The sequence below is a fragment of the Thermobia domestica genome, chromosome 8 (assembly GCF_964235325.1).
Source record: "Thermobia domestica chromosome 8, izTheDome1.hap1.1, whole genome shotgun sequence".
NCBI lineage: Eukaryota > Metazoa > Arthropoda > Insecta > Zygentoma > Lepismatidae > Thermobia > Thermobia domestica.
In genome coordinates this window covers 262,332,673-262,353,140 of record NC_137461.1, presented here as the reverse complement: position 1 = coordinate 262,353,140, position 20,468 = coordinate 262,332,673, and the positions used below count along the sequence as shown (strand labels likewise).

The 20,468-nt window shown below is 35.9% G+C and overlaps 1 protein-coding gene across 12 annotated transcripts in view; it reads left to right on the top strand.

Annotated features, from left to right (window-relative positions):
• The window catches only part of LOC145693591 (uncharacterized), a 506,014-nt gene extending 486,725 nt beyond the window's left edge, over window positions 1-19,289 (top strand). For all 12 annotated transcript variants that reach the window (XM_081769709.1, XM_081769703.1, XM_081769706.1 and 9 more), the window contains 3 exons: window positions 2,296-2,432; window positions 15,445-15,595; window positions 19,089-19,289. In XM_081769709.1, coding sequence (XP_081625835.1) covers window positions 2,296-2,432; window positions 15,445-15,595; window positions 19,089-19,222 — 422 coding nt within the window. In that variant the 3' untranslated portion in view covers window positions 19,223-19,289. The remainder of the gene's footprint in view (window positions 1-2,295; window positions 2,433-15,444; window positions 15,596-19,088) is intronic.
• The last annotated feature ends 1,179 nt before the right edge of the window (window positions 19,290-20,468 follow it).

Sequence of the window (20,468 nt, the reverse complement as noted above, 5' to 3'; positions counted from 1 at the left end):
GCCAGACATGTGAGGAACTGGGACTACAATTCACTGTGAGTGGAGAAACCATTCGGCAGCATTTCTATCAACTTGGGAAGCACTGCAAGTTGGGTCGATGATCTGACTCCGGGCCAGAAGGCAACGCGAGCAGACACCTGTGTTTCTTTGCTGTCTCGTCTAAGGAAGTAGCCATTTCTGGACAGGGTGTTCACATTTGATGAGAAGTGGGTCATGTACGAAGCTCCACGTCGCCGTCATCATTGGTAAGCATCCCATTAACCGATTCCAAAACAGCTGAAACCAGCACTGCACCAGAAGAAGTTCTTCTGTGTGTTTGGTGAACTGCTCGGGGTATCATGCATCGGAAACTGCTACTAGCTGGTTTAGAGCATCAATGCAACTGCGTACTATCAGCAGTTGAGCCGTTTTCAAGAAAAACTCAAAACTCTGGAGCCAAAGAGGTCCTTCTATTACAAGACAATGCTGAGCCCCACGTGGCTAGGATGACCGGGACACCATTCTACGCCTTGGATGGGAAAGAGGACACCAGTTCAAATCCTGAGCTCATTCGTGGCTAAGCTGTTAGCGTACGCGCCTTTGCCGTAGGAGACCTGGGTTCGATTTCCAGCGGGAGCTCATGTGGTTCGGATTCCACGTTAATCAGTAGGTCCATGTCTCATACAGCCTCGCTGCTGAAAGGGACGTTAAACTCAAAATCAACTTAACCATTTCAAATTTCTAGTAGAGGTGCAAAATGCGCTTCATACCTTCTTCGCTTCACAGCCCACCAAGTTCTACCACGATGGAATCCGTAACTTCCCAGAACGTTGGCAGAAGTTCATCGATGCTGATGGGGACTATTTTTGATCTCCCGGGTGAAAAAGCAACAGAATTTTCTTGGTTACCTTTATAGGCAAAAACCAAAAAAATCTTAAGGTCTGTATTAAGGATTCAAAGGAAAAAGCCCGGTGTCAGGTCCGTTGGAATATCTAAAGGAAACACAACATAAGGTAGAAGATTTAAAAATTTTATTGGTGGCAAAAAATGAAGTAGAGAGACTCGTTCAAAAATTTATTTATCATTTAAGAAAACCAAAATTAAATTTAGACAAGGATGGTTCACTGACGAAATGGAAAGCAGTAAATACAAAATTTGCACGGCATTGGCATAACAACATAAATACCAGTATGAACTTGCAATCTTCCTCTAAAGAACAAGAGTGCACATATCAGCTTCGCCGTATTGCAACCAGCATCACCATCATTTGACGTGTGATAGTTGAATTTGACAAAGTGTGTTCCGCTCTCCCCTTGGTAAGTCCGCTTCATTTTCACTGATATTTTTATTTTTTCCTTCCTGTTTTTATCTTCCATGACCAAGATTCCAGGCGAGAGTCGAAAGCTTGGAAATTTATGTAATATTCAGGAATTACAAACATCTGTAAGTAGAATGGTAGTTAGAATTCCTGAGCGTGGCTTTAAATAGTCTGAAGTTTAGTTAAAGATGAGCTTAAAATAGCGAAAAATAAACCTTCCGTGTAAACAGTGTATGGGAGTGAGTATACTTAAAAACACTATTTTCAAAAGATAATTTCATGTGATTTAAGTGTGATTACCATTCAACATAAAGCGTTCTTGCCTGAAGCAACATGTACACTCATGTCCAAAATTATTGTCGCATGTCTATAAATATGTTGTTCTAGGAATATAATTTGATAACGAATTCGTCCGGTGTTTCTTACAATGTTAGTATGTATATAATCGGCAAAGATATGTATGTGGCACATTTCATGTCAAAATAGCAGTAAATAAGAACAATAAAACGAAAATAAAACTTCTCTTGTCCATTTAGCAACATTTTGTTGTACTCATTCTAATTTTCGTATTTATAATCCTTTTCCTATGAAATTTAACACAAATATACATTTCCCGATTATACACATAGTATCAGTATTAAAAGTGCCCTGCAAAGTCATTATGAAATTACTGTATATTCTTACAAGAAGACTATAGATATGCGACAATCATTTTGGACCTGAGTGTACGTTGTAAGTGTAACCCCTAACAGTATAGTAACTCAGAGACTTTCTGCGGGCTAAGTAGGGTTTCAGTTACCATTTGTTTCAGTAGTGATTGACAAGATTATTTTCCATACTACTTTAAATCTTTTAATTACGATTTCACAAAACTTTTTATTTTGTAATTTTCAACAGATTATATTATCACGAATCCGGGATTTAGTTATGAGAATGACGTGAACATGCTCTGTTGTATTGAAACTTGACAATACTGTCAATTACAATACATTTTCTAGGTGCTGAGATCTTACTAACGGTTGCAGGGATGACAACAGAAGAGTTGCAATGTACGATGGATCCTATGGATGACAATAATACGATTCCTATTGATCCCACAAACATTCATATAGCTGTTCCTAACCTACAGAAACAGGTAAATGTGAAATTGTGTACTCTTTAGAAACTGCATATCATTTAGATATTAAGCAGAGATATGTTGTGTGAAAAATAGTATCCAGCTGGTACCAGAAGTAGAAATCTATCTCATATGTTCTTTTATAATCTTTGGGTCGGAAGAACCATTTGCATAATAGTTTTCAGTGTTTGCAAAGAAATAAAGTTTCTGTGCGTAAAACGAAGCTACTGAAGTTTCGTAATTATGGATTTTTTCTAGGTTTAAAGTGTACTACCATGAGCAAAATAAATGACGCGTCTCTTTATTTTGAAGTTTTTTGAAAATATCTCCGTTTTCTTTATATGTTCGAAATTTCGGAAGGTTTCCCCAGCAGGACAGGTTAATAACAAACCCGTTTTTAATATTTGTGTTAGATATTAGCTTAAAATAAAGAAATTAGAAGCAAAAAACATTAAATCGACAGAAATCTCAAGAATTACCAACTCTGCTAAAGTGGGAAATTTTCAAGAACACGAGGGAATTCTGCATTTCAACACGAAGCAGCGACATCTTTGTCATTGAGAGAAATGTGGATTAAATCTACAAACTAAACTTTTAACGAATATTTCTAGTATGTCTTATTATATGCATTATCTGCAAACTCCAAATATATGAATCTATGCTAAGTATTAACATAAAGATAGAGCAAATAGTGGAAATTATCTATGGAAAAGGACGAATTGGTAGGACGATCGTAATGAAATATCGTCTTTACCGGAACAGGCTCAGTTCACGTAAAAAAAAAAACAAATAGCTCAGTTAGTTAAAGCAACGAGTCTGTATGCTGAAGGTAGCGGGTTCGATCCCGTGGAAGTGCCGTTACAATTTTTATCACTACACTACGGTTATTTTTTTTATTTTTTTTTTATTTGGGAAAGAATCAAATTGTAACGTATGTGTAAAACTCATGACGATACCAATAAAAGAAAAAATGCTGTTGTCGCACTTGCATTAGCGTCCCTAATTTTGTTTGCAAACAGTTTCGTAATTATTTCCCCTGTGCTCACTGCTCACCATATGCTCGCTGGCGCATAACGAATGTTTCCCAGTAAATGTTAATTCTAATTTGGAGAATTTTATAAAGTTTCACAATATTTCTCACTAGATAGTCTTCTATCTACGTGTTTGGATATTTTGATAACAGATTTCCCTATTAAATGTTTAATTTTTCCCTAGATGTTTAATTACGGAAAAGTTTTACAATGTATTTGTATTGAATTGAAATTGTTTTGAATTTACTACATAAGGTAAGTAGACCGAAGGAGGAGAACTCAAGTAATTGATATTCTACGTAAAAGCAACCTATTGTAGAATGATGATGCTTCTTACCTTCAGCACATAATCTTTACGTTAGAGAGTCAGACAGAGAAAAATCCTGGTTTTTCCTCCTCTATGACCACCCATCTTAAACCTCTACATATCATTGTTCGTCTCACAAAATTTCGGTGCTCCAAAAACATTCAAATAATAATAATAATAATAATAATAATAATCCTGAATATGCCATCCTTACATAATGTAGGATATCTTAGTTTCCTAGTTTAAATCTTAAATATCTTAGTTTAAAATGCTTTCTTTAGTACTTATTTGAGCAACCATGTAGGAGGGGGTACGACTTTTTATTTTGCCCCTCTCATTTCAGTAGCCTTCCAACAGAAAGTAATTTTTGATAAGCAGGACAGACAAAATGAATAAGAAATATATTTACAGCATCCTCTCCCCTTTCATGATTGGAATATCACGTAATATTTTTTATTCTACGAAAGATGGCCCTGTGCGGTTAGGGGTAGGTAACTAAAAAAATACCTAATATATAGCGCCCCTTGATTGTAATATTACCGCTTCTTTATTTGTACGAGGGAGCCCCTACACAATCAAGGGTGACAAAAAGAATAGGAAGAGTGTCTATTGATTCCAGTGGTGGATCCAGCAATAACTCCTGGGGGAGGGGAGGGGAAGTGAAACATTCTTTTGATGATGTGAAGCTGTCACAAATTACCAGTTAACTAAACTAAACAATAGTGGGGGGAACTGGAACCCAGTCAGTTTAAATTGATGTAAAAGTTTAATTTTTGGATTCATATTAAAGTTTTGGTTTCAAATGAGAATTTCAGTCCGTGTGGACAATGATCAAATCTCGGAGGGCTCTTCGGTGTAGGGGTTTCGGCTTCTTTATGGGACAAGATTCACGTAGTTGATATTGCAAAATTGTTTTGTATATATAAGTGGAAATATGTTTTGCAGATTCATATTCCAAGCAATAGTTACTTCGCAGAGCTAAAAGAAGGCACTTACTAGTTTCATTAAAATGAAATGTCTTTTATGAGAGGAGCAGACGAACGAACAGGCACCCAAACGTTGGTTGAGTCGTACGGTTGGAACTCGTTAAGCTCGCTTCAATTATTATTATTATTATTATTATTATTATTATTATTATTATTATTATTATTATTATTATTAATAATAATAATAATAAAGCATTGTAGGGACCTTTGGTGCAGGGGGTCCGTGGCTCGATTCCACTTCGTGCCAAGTGAAATTTGAGGTGGACAAATACCGTGTGCATGGGTATGTGTTTTCTTGAGATTTTCCATTTTCCTCCCACTTTCTTCATTTCACCATTTCATTCATCATCATTCTCCCTTAGCGTAGGTGCATAATCGTCCAACGTTAAACTAGATATTGCAATTTCAATAATAATAATAATAATAAAAATTAATTCAACTGAAAGGACTGTAATTTATGTGGACAGCCATTATCATAAATATGCAACCATTATAAAAACAATGCTTTGAGTAGAAAGATAATCCTTTCCAAGTGTTAACGAATGCGCACGAGATAAGACATGTCTCGAGAAAGAAACAAGACGCGCTTTGTGACATCCAAGATAATACGAGGCAAATGTTTTGGACACGAGATAGCTTGTAAAATGTCTCGACTTGTCTGGAATGTCTCGAAAACAAAAGTCTAAGTTTTAAAATTATTTTTCAAGATCTATTCTCTCAGAAGTAGTTCTCTGCCTTAAAATTAATAACGACATTTGTGATTTAAAAAAAGATAAACAATGCCTAAAGTTAATAGTTAACTTTTCGAAAAGAAGCTTCATTAAGGGTGAACCTGAAAGATGTCCACAAACTTCGGGAGGTGATTCGTGACATCAAAAGGAGACAAATGGTCCTCTTGCAGTTTTCGAATTCAGCTTCGTTGTCGAGATACAGGGTTGCCAACTGGTCGCGTTTGAGAAACTCACTGGGAATAAATTCAAGTCCAAGAATAAACTACTACTCATATATTTTTCAGGTCAATTGACTTATACCATATTGTAAGGTCAAATATTTATTTATGAAGTGTGTACAAAATTCGCCAGGGTCTTTTCTGAGAAAATCGTCGAGAAAAAGTCACCTCCAAGAATAAACTACCCCTCGTAAATTTTTCTAAGAGAAATGTCTGATACTGCAATATAGGGTTGTTAATTAAATATTGATTAATGAAAAATAAACAAAATTGTTAAAACCATTTTTGAGAAAATAGCGTTTTTCGATTTTCGGCTGTTTGTAAACCACAGTTATTTTAGGTGGTAGGAAAAAATGGAAAAGCTCCTGTAAGAATACTAAGTAAACCCTAAGTTTAAAATTTGGTGTAGATAAGTTGAACGGTATGGCCTCTAGGCGAGTATATATAAAAGTGTGCCGAACGGACGGACCGGAAGGACGGGTGTCGAAAAGTCACATTTTCGGTATGTAGACGCCATGAAACATGTAAATCCGTTGAAATCTGAATTTGATATTATTTTCACAATCACTATATTTTCTTCTCTCTTTTGTCGCTCGAAAAAGAAAAGCCTGAGTTTACCACAAAAAGCTAGGGAGTTTCTCAAAAAATATTCAATTACAGGGCCACCGCACTAAACTTTTTCAATTCAATTTCTTAACTGTGTTAGGCCGCAGTTGTTACTGAAGTGTGTATTTGGATAATACGAATAAAATTATCGTATTATTCAAATACATCGAATGTCAGATTATCGAATAAAAAACTTCGATTGAAGAAAATCCATACTACAAAACTAACTCACACTTTGAGCACATTTTCATTAGACATATAATAGACCAATTAATGCAATCATTGTTTATGAAATATGAAAAAAAATCAAATGAATCACTTTGGGAAAGTCGTTCAAAAAGAACACGTCAGGAGTAACCTACCTCTTGTGAATTGTTTCGAACAATGAGTTAAGATATACTTTTGGTTATTAATGAAATATTTATTTGCGAAATTTGAACAAAATGGCCTGTCGTTCGAGAAAATTGTCGGGGAAAGAACCTTGACCCCAAAAATAAACTATCCGTTGTAATTGTTTTTCATAGAAATGACTTATACTAAAATATAGGGTTATTAATGAAATACTTATTTATGAATTATCAATAAAATTGTCCGAGTAATTTTTGAGAAAATCGTGAGGGAAAATAACTCCCCGAATAAACTCTTGAGGATTCTTTCAGGGTAAGCGAGTTATTCCATATTACTAGGTTTTTAATGAAATATTTATTTCTGAGTACGAACAAAATTGCTTGACTCATTTTTGAGAAAACCGTGGAGGAAAAACACCCCCAAGAGTAAACTACCCCTCGCATATTTTTTCAGGACAAACGAGTTTTGCCATATTGTTCGGTTATTAACGAAATATTTATTTTTGAAATATGAATAAACTCTTTTGAGTCGTTTTTGAGAAAATCGCCCAGACAACACTCCACCAAGAATAAACTACTCCTCGCATTTTTTTTAGGACAAACGAGTTATGCCATATTGATAAGTTATTAATGAAATCTTTATTTATGAAATATGAACGAAAACATTTGAGTCCATTTTGAGAAAATCACTGAGAAAAAACTCACCCCCTTAGTATAAACTACCCCTTGTAGATTTTTCTCAGATAAATGCCTTATACCACAAAATAGGGTTGCTAATTAAATATTGATTTATAAAAAAAGAAAGAAAACAAGATCGTTAGAGCCAGTTATGAGAAAATATCTTTTTTTTATTTTCATCGTACAGGAAACTACCCTTGTTTTGGGAGTAGGAGGAAAATAAAAAAAAAAAAACTATAGGAAATACTATGAAAATCTTAAACTAAAATTTGGTGCAGATAAGTTGAACATACCGTAAATTTTTCAACTAATTTACGGTATGTTCAAGTATGGCTTCTAGGCGAGGTATGGCTTCAGGTATGGCTTCTAGGCGAGTGCACAGAAAAGTGTAGCGAACGGACGGACAAACTGATGGACATGTATCGAAAAATAACTTTTTCGGTGTTAGGGGCTATAATACGTGTAAATTCGTTGAAATCTCAAATTTGATTTTTTTTTTTCGAACACCATACTTTCTTCTCTCATTTGTCACTTCAAAGTAAAAGGAACTCAGAACTACAGATAAAAGACACCTACTTTTACACATAGACATTTATTGATTTAAAACTGTTTTAGTTTGTGTCATTTCACTTCCAATTGAAAGGTTTTACAATGATTAACGGCATACCAATGACGAGACGGAAGTTTTCAGGAAGTAAATGCATTCAGAAGTCTAGACTGCATTACAGCCTGTTTTTACAGCAATTGTTAACAGCTGTAATTTCGTCCAAACGCTACATGAAATAATTTTTGGTTGACGTCATTGTATTACTATTTTAGTATTGTTCTCTTCAGACTTGGTTGAAGTTTTGTCTTAACGGTTATACATTTTTTCTTTCTTATTTCATCGTTACACATAAGAACAAAATGTTATGGTGAGTGGATAGATTCGAACCTACGAACATTGAGTTTATATTCTTCCAACACTTTACCAATGGACCAAGCTTTGTCTTCACGTTAACGCCCGGTTACAGGGTTTACTACGATTTAAATAAAATGGCTGGCTGTTAGAATTCCCTGCTCACATATTTCGATAAATAATTTTCATTGCTTCGTAGATACGTAGAGCAATGTTTAGATACACATTTTAGGAGAGTGAATTTTGGTGTATATAATAATTTCATGCCAGGTAAAAGCTAGATAAGTTTTGATAAAATGTTTCATATGTAGTTCTCAATAATAAGCTTGCTGTTCGGACTGAAGTTCCAAGGTTCAGCATTGCCTAGCAGTTTTTGCTATTAATATCCCTTCTAACAATATTGGCAGTGGACAAAAGTTAGCCCGTGTTGAAGCTTTTTGCTCCTAATTTAGTTATTTTACTTATTTAAGGAATATATTGAAAATTGTCAGCAGGCACGTATGCAGTAATTTATTTCGGGAGAAGTCCGACTTCAATATTAGGATAAATTATAATAAAATTTAAAAGATAATCCTTAAATTTAGGCTAAATTTACAGAGAAGTTGGGATTTCAGAGGGGAGTCCGGACCACCTGGACCCACCCCTAAATGCGTCCTTGTTTGTCAGTAACGTTTCCTCATTTTGAAACCCCCAAAAACTTCGGATATATAAAGGAAAACGAGTTATTTTCGATAAAATATCACTTCAGAAGACGCGACAGTTTTATTGCACATGGTGGTATCCCAAGTTCACAAGGACAAGAATTCATTAATTTTGATTCTCTGTCATTGTGCTCTATCGAAAGGTTAGGTTTGTAACATATTACTCCTACGAACAAGCATGACTGGCAGATAGGAATACTGAACACAACTCCAGAGAAATGCATGCTGAACTTACGTTTATAGCTACGCTTTGGTGATTTGCTCTCAAGGTCAATCGAGTGGTAATTCAGTTCCGTCCCTGTTCTTAAGCCATGTTCGTATTACTTCGAACAGTTTTGATAAAGAAAAGCATGCCTCTTAATATAACAGACTTCTTTCGCGTAAGAAATGGAAACTCAGTTGGTCAGAGCAAGTAGTCTGTAAGAATTAGGTTGTTAGTTAGTTAGGAGCCCAGTACGAGTACGGGTTTTTATTACTATTGTTTTTATCTTTTTTTATGTGAGGAAAAATCAAATTGTGACATCGCGATATCAAATGTATTTGATTAGGTAGCTTTGTCTTAGCTAAACTTTAAACATCAGTAACCGTCGAAATTATTTCACCAACTGATCACTTACTGAACATTTCAAACACGTCAAACCAGTGGCATAACATGAAGGTTAACCTCTCCTCCGCAGTCCTTAGTTATGCGTCCGTACTTTCAAGGGCGGACTAAGGGCGGGCGACTGCCCGGGGCGCCAGAGAAAGAGGGGCACCAAAACGAGCCTCAAAAAGTAAATTTTATAATGTGCTTTCTACTGACGTTTTTGGTTTATATTCTTGTAAAGTAGTGGCAATTATATGATCTTTTTCCATTTCACTATGGAAGAAGAGAGTTTCATAGTACTAAGGGGGCTGTATCGAAAAATTGAGAGATGGCAAGTAGAATAAAGAGTGCCGGGAATTAAGTATTGTTTGTTTGTTTGCTTGAGTTTAGCGCTCCACGGTTATGCCTTAATGGGCAAGGGAGATGTGGATACTAATTATAGTGGAATCCGAACCACTTTTATCGTTCAACAGTAATCCACCGGGAATTGGACCCGGTACCACAGAAGGCAGGCGTGCTAGCCACTAGACCAGGGGGGGTGGAGTTGGTATTGTTTATAGCGGGCCATATTCTTTGCGAACTTTTCCTAGGTAATGGATTTCTTTTTGAAAATGGGTTTAAAACAGGGGCGTCATTTAGGGAGGGCAGGGAGGGGCATTTGCCCCCCGTGAGTTTGAGATGTATATAGATTTTATCATTAGAATAGTAGTAAATCAGTGAAAAACGCGAAATTTTACTTATATCAAGAGGTCTTGCCCCCCCCTCCCCCGAAAGCAAAATCTGAAATGACGCTCCTGGTTTAAACTATTAAAACACTATGATAAAATGTAAAATATAGGCTACTACTAGGGGAAGGGCGCCAAAAAGTCACTTTGCCCGTGTGAAAATTTGGCCTCCTCCGCCCCTGCGTACTTTCTGTATATTTTTTGGCCTTGCAGCTTGTGCGGTCCCCACGCCACATTGTTGCGGGGGCGCTATTTACGCCTACCCTTCGAACGTAATTCAATAACTGTTTAAGAAATTCTACCATCAGCGTGAAAACGGGAATATATTTTTCTAATAGTCCCATAGAACTTTCACTCAGAATGCCAGATGCAATTTTTCAGAGTGGGCTCTGGCTAAGTAGAAGGAAGATCTGTTTCCTAAGTAAGTTCCTTTCAGAAAGTTTGCTATTTCTTTAACAGTGATGTAAATAAATATACTTATCGTTATTAGCTCGACACCAAACCATCCTGGACAAATCCCTCTAGAACAATGATCGGCAAAAGTTATTCTGCATAATTTTATAAGCGACTCAAGGGTGAAACACTTGTTAACGAAAGCAATGTTGTGTATATACTGCCTTGTTTCTGACAAAATATAAAGTCTTTTGTAATCTTTGGACACTTTTCCTATTCTTTTTGTCACCCTTGGTTGTGTAAGGAAGCCTCGAACAAATAAAGAAGAGGTAATATTACAGATAAGGGGCGCTATAAATATATTAGGTATTTCTTTTGTTACCTAACCATAACGGCCTAGGGTCGTCTTCAGTAGAATAAAAAATGCTACGTGATATTACATTCACGAAGGAGGAAAGGATGCTCTAAATATATTTCTTATTCATTTTGTCTGCCCTGCTTCTCAGAAATTATATACCTTCTGTTGGAGGGTGCTGAAAAGAGAGGAGGGGAAATAAAACGTCGTGCCCCCTCATACATTTTAAATTTTGTGACGTGGTTGCTCAAATTATTACTAAAGAAAGCACTTTAAACTAAGATGTGTAAAGTTACATCATTATGTAAGGGTGGCATATTCATTAATAATAATAATAATAATAATAATAATAATAAATATGAATGTCTTTGGAGAGCCGAAATTATGTGAGACGAACAATGATATGTAGAGGTTTAAGATGGGTGGTCATAGAGGAGGAAAAACCAGGATTTTTCTCTCTCTGACTCTCTAACGTTAAGATTATGTGCTGAAGGTAAGAAGCATCATCATTCTACAATAGGTTGCTTTTACGTAGAATATCTATTACTTGAGCTCCCCTTCTTCGGGCAACTTTGCTTATGTAGTAAATTCAAAACAATTTCAATTTAAGACAAATATTTATAGAGAAAATTAAACATTTAATAGGGAAATCTGTTATCAAAATATCCAAACACGTAGATAGAAGACTATGTAGTGAGAAACATTGTGAAACTATAAAATTCTCCAAATTAGAATTAACATTTACTGGAAAACATTCGTTATGCATCAGTGAGCACAGGGGAAATAATTACGAATCTGTTTGCAAACAAAAATTAGAGACACTAATGCAAATGCGACGATATTTTTTTTTTTTTTTTTTTTTTTATTTTTTTTTTTTGGTATCGTCATGAGTTTTACACATATGTTACAATTTGATTCTTTCCCAAATAAAAAATAAATAAAATAACCTTAGTGATAAAAATGACAACAGTACTTCCACGGGATTCGAACCGTCTACCTTCGGTATACAAACTCGTTGCTTTACCTAACTGAGCTATTTGCTCTCTTACGTAAGCTGCACCTGTTCTACAGTAAAGACGATTTTTCATTACGATTGGGCTAACAATTCGTCTTTTTCCATAGGTAATTTCCACTATTTGCACTATCTATACGTTAATACTTAGCATAGATTCATATATTTGGAGTTCGCTGATAATGCATATAATAAGACATACTAGAAATATTTCGTTAAAATTTTCGTTTGTAGATCTAATCCACGCTTCTCTCAATGACATAAATGTCGCTGCTTCGTGTTGAACTGCAGAATTCCCTCGCGTTCTTGAAAATTTCCCACTTTAGCAGAGTTGGTAATTCTCGAGATTTCTGTCGATTTAATGTTTTTTGCTTCTAATTTCTTTATTTTAAGCTAATATCTAACACAAATATTAAAAACGGGTTTGTTATTAACCTGTCCTGCTGGGGAAACCTTCCGAAATTTCGAACATATAAAGAAAACGGAGATATTTTCAAAAAAACTTCAAAATAAAGAGACGCGTCATTTATTTTGCTCATGGTAGTACCTTTGAAATTCTTATTGCCATTGCATGAAACAGTTAAGATTGACAAATTTACTTCCACTTGTCTTCATATTATATTCACTTTACTATTATTATAATCATTTTGTTAAAAATGAGTGAAGAGTTGTTGAAGTTGAGCGCCCTTTTCAGCACGAGGCTATATGAAACGAAGATTTAATTCTTTGGAATCCTTACCACATGACCTTCCAGCCCTCTCCATTGGTCTATTGGTTAGCCAGGGTGTCTGTCGGTCACGAAAGTCACGAAATCAGAAAACGGTCGTGAAAGTCACGAAAAAGTCACGAAATTTAGCTTTTGGATCACGATTTTTTTAACTGTGCAAATGTAAGTACAGATTGGAAATTTTTGGTCTGTAAAACGTCATATTTCACCACCAAAAATGTTTATGGTCGGCTTTAGACGCTACCAAATCGCAAGCAAAGTACGTTTCTATCACATGGATGAAAATTAGGCCTAATTCGTACCCAAATTCGTTCTTGAAAATGTTAGGAAATTCTATGATTGGATAAAGAAAAGGTCACGAAATTTCAGTTTGGAATTTTTCTAGACACCCTGTTAGCGCTCGCTCGCCTTTGACACATGTGGTCCTGGGTTTGACTCACAGCTGTAGAGCATTGAATGCCATAGGTAGTTAAGATTCCACCTTGAACTTGTGGCTCAAAGTCTCATATACTCTCGGGGCTAAAAAGAGGCGCTAAACTTCAACAAAAGTCAGTTTTCATCTTTAGTAATACACAATTACGTAAATTAAATAAATGCCACATACGTTTGCGTTATTTTATTTTTAGGATTCTGATAATTTTAATACCTCACACAATCCTGGTATCTTCATCAGGGCAAAAGTATGCGGAATTTAATTTTTATTCAACAAAAATGTGACTTTAACAAGAATCAAACCCAGGTCCGAAGACATGTACGCTAACCACAAAAGTGTTAGATAGAAATGTGGAGATAGAACTTTCGCATTTTGCTGCACAGGGACCGGGCTGCGGTGGCTCAGTGGTAAAGCGTTCACCTCAGGTGTGCGGGGTCCCTGGATCAATCCCAGCTCACACCAAGTAGACTTTGTGGTTTACAAACACCGTGGGCGTGGGTTTTCTCGGGATTTTCCCGTGTCCTCCCACTTTTTTCATTCCATCATTTCAGTCATTTCTCATTGTGACCGTCTCCTTTAGCCTAGCCAGCATAATCGTGGGACGTAAAATTTAGAGATTTTTTTTTCCTTCATTTTATTACCACAATCTGAACCCTGCATTTCTGCAGGCGAATATATAAGTTAATATAATTATACTTTTGTGTAGAATGTCATAAATTAGATTCATATTGAACCATGTGAAGTGTATGTTGAATTAGTATCATGTATAGTGAGTGGAAGTTTGGAGCATTCTCGTTGGCTTCCATCCTTCATTGTTTCATAATTTTTTTCTGTAAAATACAGATGATAACAATGAACCCTTAAAACTGAGGATTTCATTCTTCTTTCATTAATTATTTTTAGCTCGTACGTAGTTCGGCTGTAGTTATTATTATATATCTGTTAATGAGAAGTATTAGGTTGAATTCGTGTTTTGTGTTAATTGTATTAAAAATACAAGCCGTAAAATGTAGGCTCCAGTGAACACCCTGGGTGTATGCATCACAATTGCATAGAATCCATCCTTAACACTGGAAGACAAACGTGTTGGACCGTGTGTATGACTTCTTTCTAATTGAGAATTGTGTGAAGGAAATCATATTGCACCAACAGTATCAAAAATAACAGGAAACTTCATTATATTATCAAGTTTATTTCATACAAATGTATGACTTTTTACGTTTTATCAAAAATATAAATTGAAATTTGGTAAATGTAGGCGACACTGTTAAATGCACACATTCAGTCCTCAACTTACTGTATACCCATCAGAAGACATGTATTAGTATAGGCAAATTCCAATTCTTAGTTGGCGCCGAAACAAAACTCGTGATCAATGAAAGATGACAGTTTAGTTTTCATACTGATGGTACTCTGTAGGTATCTCGTATTCAAAGTTTAGTAGGTAAAATTAAACTTCTATTTACATGCCACGTTTATCTTAAAGCTCGGCATCATATGGAATTTTCTTAAACTGAATTACTTCAAGAAGTGAAATAGATTTAGAGAGGAAAAGAAAAGTGCGAGGTAGCTTCAAATTTCCGAGCGGACATAGATAATAATGTTAGAGTGAATATAGATAATAAGATTCTGAATTTTTCGTCATTCTAATCAGGTGAATGCTGGAGCAGTACCTTGAAAAGAGGTCAGAAACTTACATATAGAAACTTCCCGTCTGTTTCTTAATATTTTCCAGCCTAAAACTTTTTTTTATTATTATTTCTTTTTAAAGCCAGGTTTCGATTTGTGAAAAATGGTTCATTTACTCCTTAAAGGGCATATTCATTTATGGTTATGCGAGGAAAGTGTATGTTGTGGTATTATAGTTATCCTATTTGTGCTTTTGTCAGACCTCAGTAATTTTATTGCGTAATATGTTTCGTAGAATATTGTCCTTTTCTGATTCAAACTGCAATGAAAGTGGCGTAAAATGATTGAATCTCAGAAGAATCATTTTCTTTTAATGGTTTGTTACAATTGTCAAATTAACCTTTAAATTTTAATGAAGTGAACACTAGAATGATTTGGGAGAATATTTTTTCATAGAGATTGCAAATAAAGCGAGTGATCAGGTATTTTTACTGCTGTTTAATTTTATAAAGCGCTTCAAAAGTGACCCACTAACTCTCCATTTAATGTTTTTTCAAGAGTGTCTGCATCGAGTAAATGTAGTATTGAGAGATCCTTTCAATGTTTCAATATAATAGCTAAAATATTAGGAGCTATTGATTTTATCACTATACAATTTTATTGTTAGGACGATGCTGTACAGGCTGAAATCGAGACGGATCTGATCACGAAACTAGACGCTCCAGTTGTTGTAGGAAGTCCAGGCGAATCCATTCCACAAGCATCTCAACAGTCTGGGGAACTAATTAATCAAAGATCGAATGAAATAGTTCTTGGAGGTAAGCTACATCTTTCCATAGTATTAATATACAAACTGATTTCTAAGCCTTAACAATCATTTTTTCTTTCTCTCCCGTGGGAACAACACTAAAAATCTAAGATATACATTTTGAAATGTATGACATACTTCCATATTTAGCCACCAGATGAAGAATGTGCGCAGAGCGGTGAATGTATGTACCCAAGTTAAGTAGTCGACTTGAGTTGATTTTAACGTCCTTTTCAGCAGTGAGGCTGTATGAAACGGGACCTGCTAATTAACGTGGAATCCGAACCACATGTGCTCCTGGCGGGAATCGAACCCGGGTCTCCATCGCCAAAATCGCGTACGCTAACCTCTTAACCTTAAGTAGTCGAGTCACAATGTTCGGGAATGGAGGTGATGAGTCACAACCAACGTTCGTACGTCAAGATACCAGTTCTCCGAGGAAGAAATGCACAAGGGATGCAATGCCATCCATAGCTACAAGAAGCAGTGAGTCCGCGTGTCTTCCCTATCAACAGATAGTAGCGAGATCAGTGGAGGCTTCAAATGGAGCAATGTCAACTGCTGATCTGCTGCACAGTGGACGTCCTGTCATTCTAACATTATTATGGTTATTTTGACATGTGATTGTCAACGTACCATTGTCACATCCATTGCGTGAGAGCCACACTGTTAATGCACAGGTTAGAGTTCATTTTTGAAATCCAAATTTTGGCGTGCATAGAACAAATGTCCAGAGCTATTGGCTAACACATTATTCTACACGACAATGCAACAGCTCACATAGCAGACATTGTTGGGCGTGATTTACTTCGGTGAGGATGGAAGATTTCGTTAAACCCAACCTATTATCCTGATTTCAGTCCATGTGACTACGATCACATCTCCATTTTTTTTCTTCAAGAAAGAGTAACTTTTAACAAACTGTTCAACAGAATATACTTCTACTTTGCATTTTGCTTCTCCTCTACAGAGTTTCCTGCATCCTTACTCCATTTAATGGCAACATTCATACATACACATCACATACTTAAACTGTTAAGTTTATTGTTGTCCCCAGTTCGAGAGAAAAATAACGATTGCCATGATTTATGAATCAACCCTTGTAAATTTTGAGAAGGGAGCTTGAAACAAGAAATTGAAATGAAAACTCACATCAATATAGCCCGTCTACGGTTACTTGATGTTAGAGACACTGAAATAACTATTATTATTTAAGCTAAGAAAACATTGCATTAGTATCTATTTACAATAGCTTAGCTGGAATAATTCATTTCTACATAATATTGTCTCCGTTTGACGATATATATAATTGCGTATATTATTTTAAGTTAAGTTTTTTATGTTTACGCCATTATATATCATATCGCAAATTTTTGCATAAAAAATCATGTTATCAATTATGTCCAAATTCTCATTGCTTATCATTAATTAATCTAAAACACACGTTGCAGTAATTTTACGACAACAGTGTTGCCAGGGGTCGCGTTTGTGTCAAAAAAACACCCATTTTACGAACGCATTAAATAGCCTTTTTATATGGCAACACTGCATCACCCTTGTCATTTTCGCACCAATGGATAAAAGTTGATGCATATTGTACATATACAGAGGAACTCACTGTAGGAAATCAGTTTTCTGGAACTTAACATTCATTTTCTTCATTTTGCACATTTTTTATTTTACACTTACGGTGATTTCTTTTGTTACTGCAGAAAAACGTTACAAGTTCCAGCATTGGTCATGATCTCAAAAATATCTACATAGAACATACTTACATTTGTTTCGAGTCTCAGGTCTTTATCTTTCTTAGATCAAAAGATATACATAATCAAACTTTGGGTTGTGCAACTTTCCAGACACACTGTATATTAACACTCACTTATGAAAAATTGCAATTCTTCATTGACATAACTAGGATGAACCATAATACGAGGGGCGGTCAATAAGTTGCTGTTCTCACTATGAAGGAGTTGAGGCAGAAGGGCCAAATGCAGACATATGATTACTCTTTCTCTACGTAGTCACCAAGCAAAGTAACACATTTCTGCAACCTGCTTTTTCAGCTTCCACAACTCCTCTTTGTAGAAAGTGTCACATTGGCTAGAAAAACAGTGCTCCACTACAGCAATGATCTCCGCATCTGAAGAAAAATGCCGTTCTTTCAGAGATTGTTTCAGTTTTGGAAACAAGAAGAAATCTGACGATGTGAGGTCAGGTAAATATGGAGGATGGTTAAGTAATTGGTACCCTAGGCGTTGGACAGGATTCATGGTTGCCTGGGCTTTGTAGGCGGTAGCATTGTTAACCAACAGGCGAACACCTTTGGTGAGGATGCCACGGCGCTTTTCCTTTAGGGGATCGCGAATTTTTTCCAGCAGACCTGTGTAATATGTTCGTCACACTATGCCCATAAGTTAGATAATCCGTAAGAATAACGTCCTTGTAATCCCAGAAAACTGAAAGCATGACCTTCTTAGTTGTTAGCAGAAGGCTGCACACGGGCCTTTTTTTTTAAGGGGGGGGGGGATCTGCTATGTTTCCACTGTTTACTCATCAATTTAGTCTCTGAGTGAAAGTGATAAACCCAACAATCATCCATTGTCACGACACGATCGAAAAAGTCGTTCTCATTGGTTACACAGAGAGCCAACACTTCCGATGCACAATCAGCGCGTTGTTGTTTTTGAAAAGAAGTGAGTAACCTGGAAATCCACCGTGCAGACTCTTTGGATAGGTGCAGGTGATCATGCAAGATAGTGGATACTGAGCCATGGGAAATATTCAACTCATTAACAATAGTATTTATGGTTATTCGTCTGTCGTCCATCTCTAGGAACTCCACTTTCCGAATCATGTCTTTATCAATCGTTGAACACGGTCTTCACTCTGTAGATTCGTCCTCCAAACTCATCCGTCCACATTTCCCCCGTCTCTTCCATGTTTTAATAGTGCTTAAGAATGGGCACTTTTCACCATAAACAGTTTTCATCTGTGCATAGATGTCCTTGGTTTCCATTCCCTTTAGCTGGAGGAACTTTATGATCGCGCGATATTTTGCCACTTCTACACTTTCACTCTTTGCAGACGCCATACCTTCAACAGTTTTGAACATTTGTCTCATCAGACATTGCCGCATTTCGTACATAATTTGCATGCAGATAGCTAAAACATTTCTATACGAGGTCAAAACTATATTGACCGCCCCTCGTAGTAAAAACAAAATTTAACAAATGAAAATAATCACTGAAAGAAAATATTTCTAACGGTAAGATATTACTATCACACTCCACTAGATATGTGCCTGACGCGCTAAGATTATGTAATTCAAAAATATAAACAAAATATTTGACAGATTTATTTACATTATGTTTGTCAAGCATAATGCTATACTTCGTAATCTTAATTCATAGTTTGAAATTATTTGCAAGACTGGTATTTTCAGTTAAACTCAAGTAATAGATATGAAAACACTATTTAACAACACATTCGTCTTCATTTTTCAGGTAACACCTATATTTTGGAGGATGGAACTGTTATTGAGCAGCAGGACAGTGCCAACCAAACAGCGATGCTTCTTTACGTTTTGTGTAATGATATACCAGGCGATCCATCCACTGAGGAGGCACTTGATATTTAGCGTACGGAAAAATTGTTAATTCGTGTTAAATGAGAATATTTTGAAATAAAATTTGTTTTTAGTCTCATACGTGTTATGATGTTAGCTCACAAAGAGACATATTCTTTACCAAAAACAACTTGCATTTACTATGTGTCGTATAGTGAGAAAACGCGTGTTTGTTAACCCTTAAGAATCACTGCGAAATTTAAATCCCGCTAATTTTACAGTAATTATGTTTTATTTTTAAATAGATAATCGAAATGTGGAACAAGAGCGCGGTAGACAATGTTATTTTGCATGAGGTATCGTTATCGAGTCACTTATTAGCTTTCCGTTTGCAGACATTTATAAACGCGAAAATAAATGCCGATTTTCAAAATGGCTGGAAGTCGAAAGCAGATAAGAGAGTCGTGATAACAGTATCTTATGTAAAATAATATTGTCTAGGGAGTTCTTGTTCAACTTTTTGATTATCTTTTATATATTTGGAGATATTACATATAATTACTGTAAAATTAGTGGTATTTTAATTTCGCCGTGATGGGGCCTCTTAAATGTTTTGAGTTGCTGGCGCTGCGTTGTACCAGAGTTCCAACTGATAGAGTTAACAGTTCATGTATCAGATGTAAGGCACTCATCATCACTGCTACTAAAACTTGACTTAACATACCGACGAATAGCGTTTGGGCCAGTTTAACCTTGTACTTATACCACAGCGTACACGTGTCTGCTGTTTGCGTTGAGGAAGTATTGCAAGACATGACTTACCTTTGTACACACCCAACGCAGAAGTTTCCAGGAAATTTTTATTTTAGTTCACTTTAACTAAGAACTGTTATTCAAATCACAAATCCTCAACCACTTGGATTTTATGAAAATTATGTTTGAGAAAGTGTTTTTGGTCTTAAAACAATATTTTTGCCAGAAGTGTGATGTGACAAACTCGATTAAAACAGCATATTGTGTTCAGAATGCTGTGGACTCTGCAAAGAAAAGGTCATGACCATCTAGTATTCGGAGTTTCCCTTCGTCCTGGATGCTTCGTGCTTACAAAGGGTACGATATCAGAACTCGAGTTGCGCAATAAGATTTATATATCCTTAAAGAGCATAAAGTAGTTAGTTAATTACATTATTGAAAGCAATAAGATTTATATATCCTTAAAGAGCATAAAGTAGTTAGTTAATTACATTATTGAAAAAGTGATGGGACTTCAAAGGTAACATTGGGGTCTATGGCAAACACGAGAAAGAAAGAACGTTTC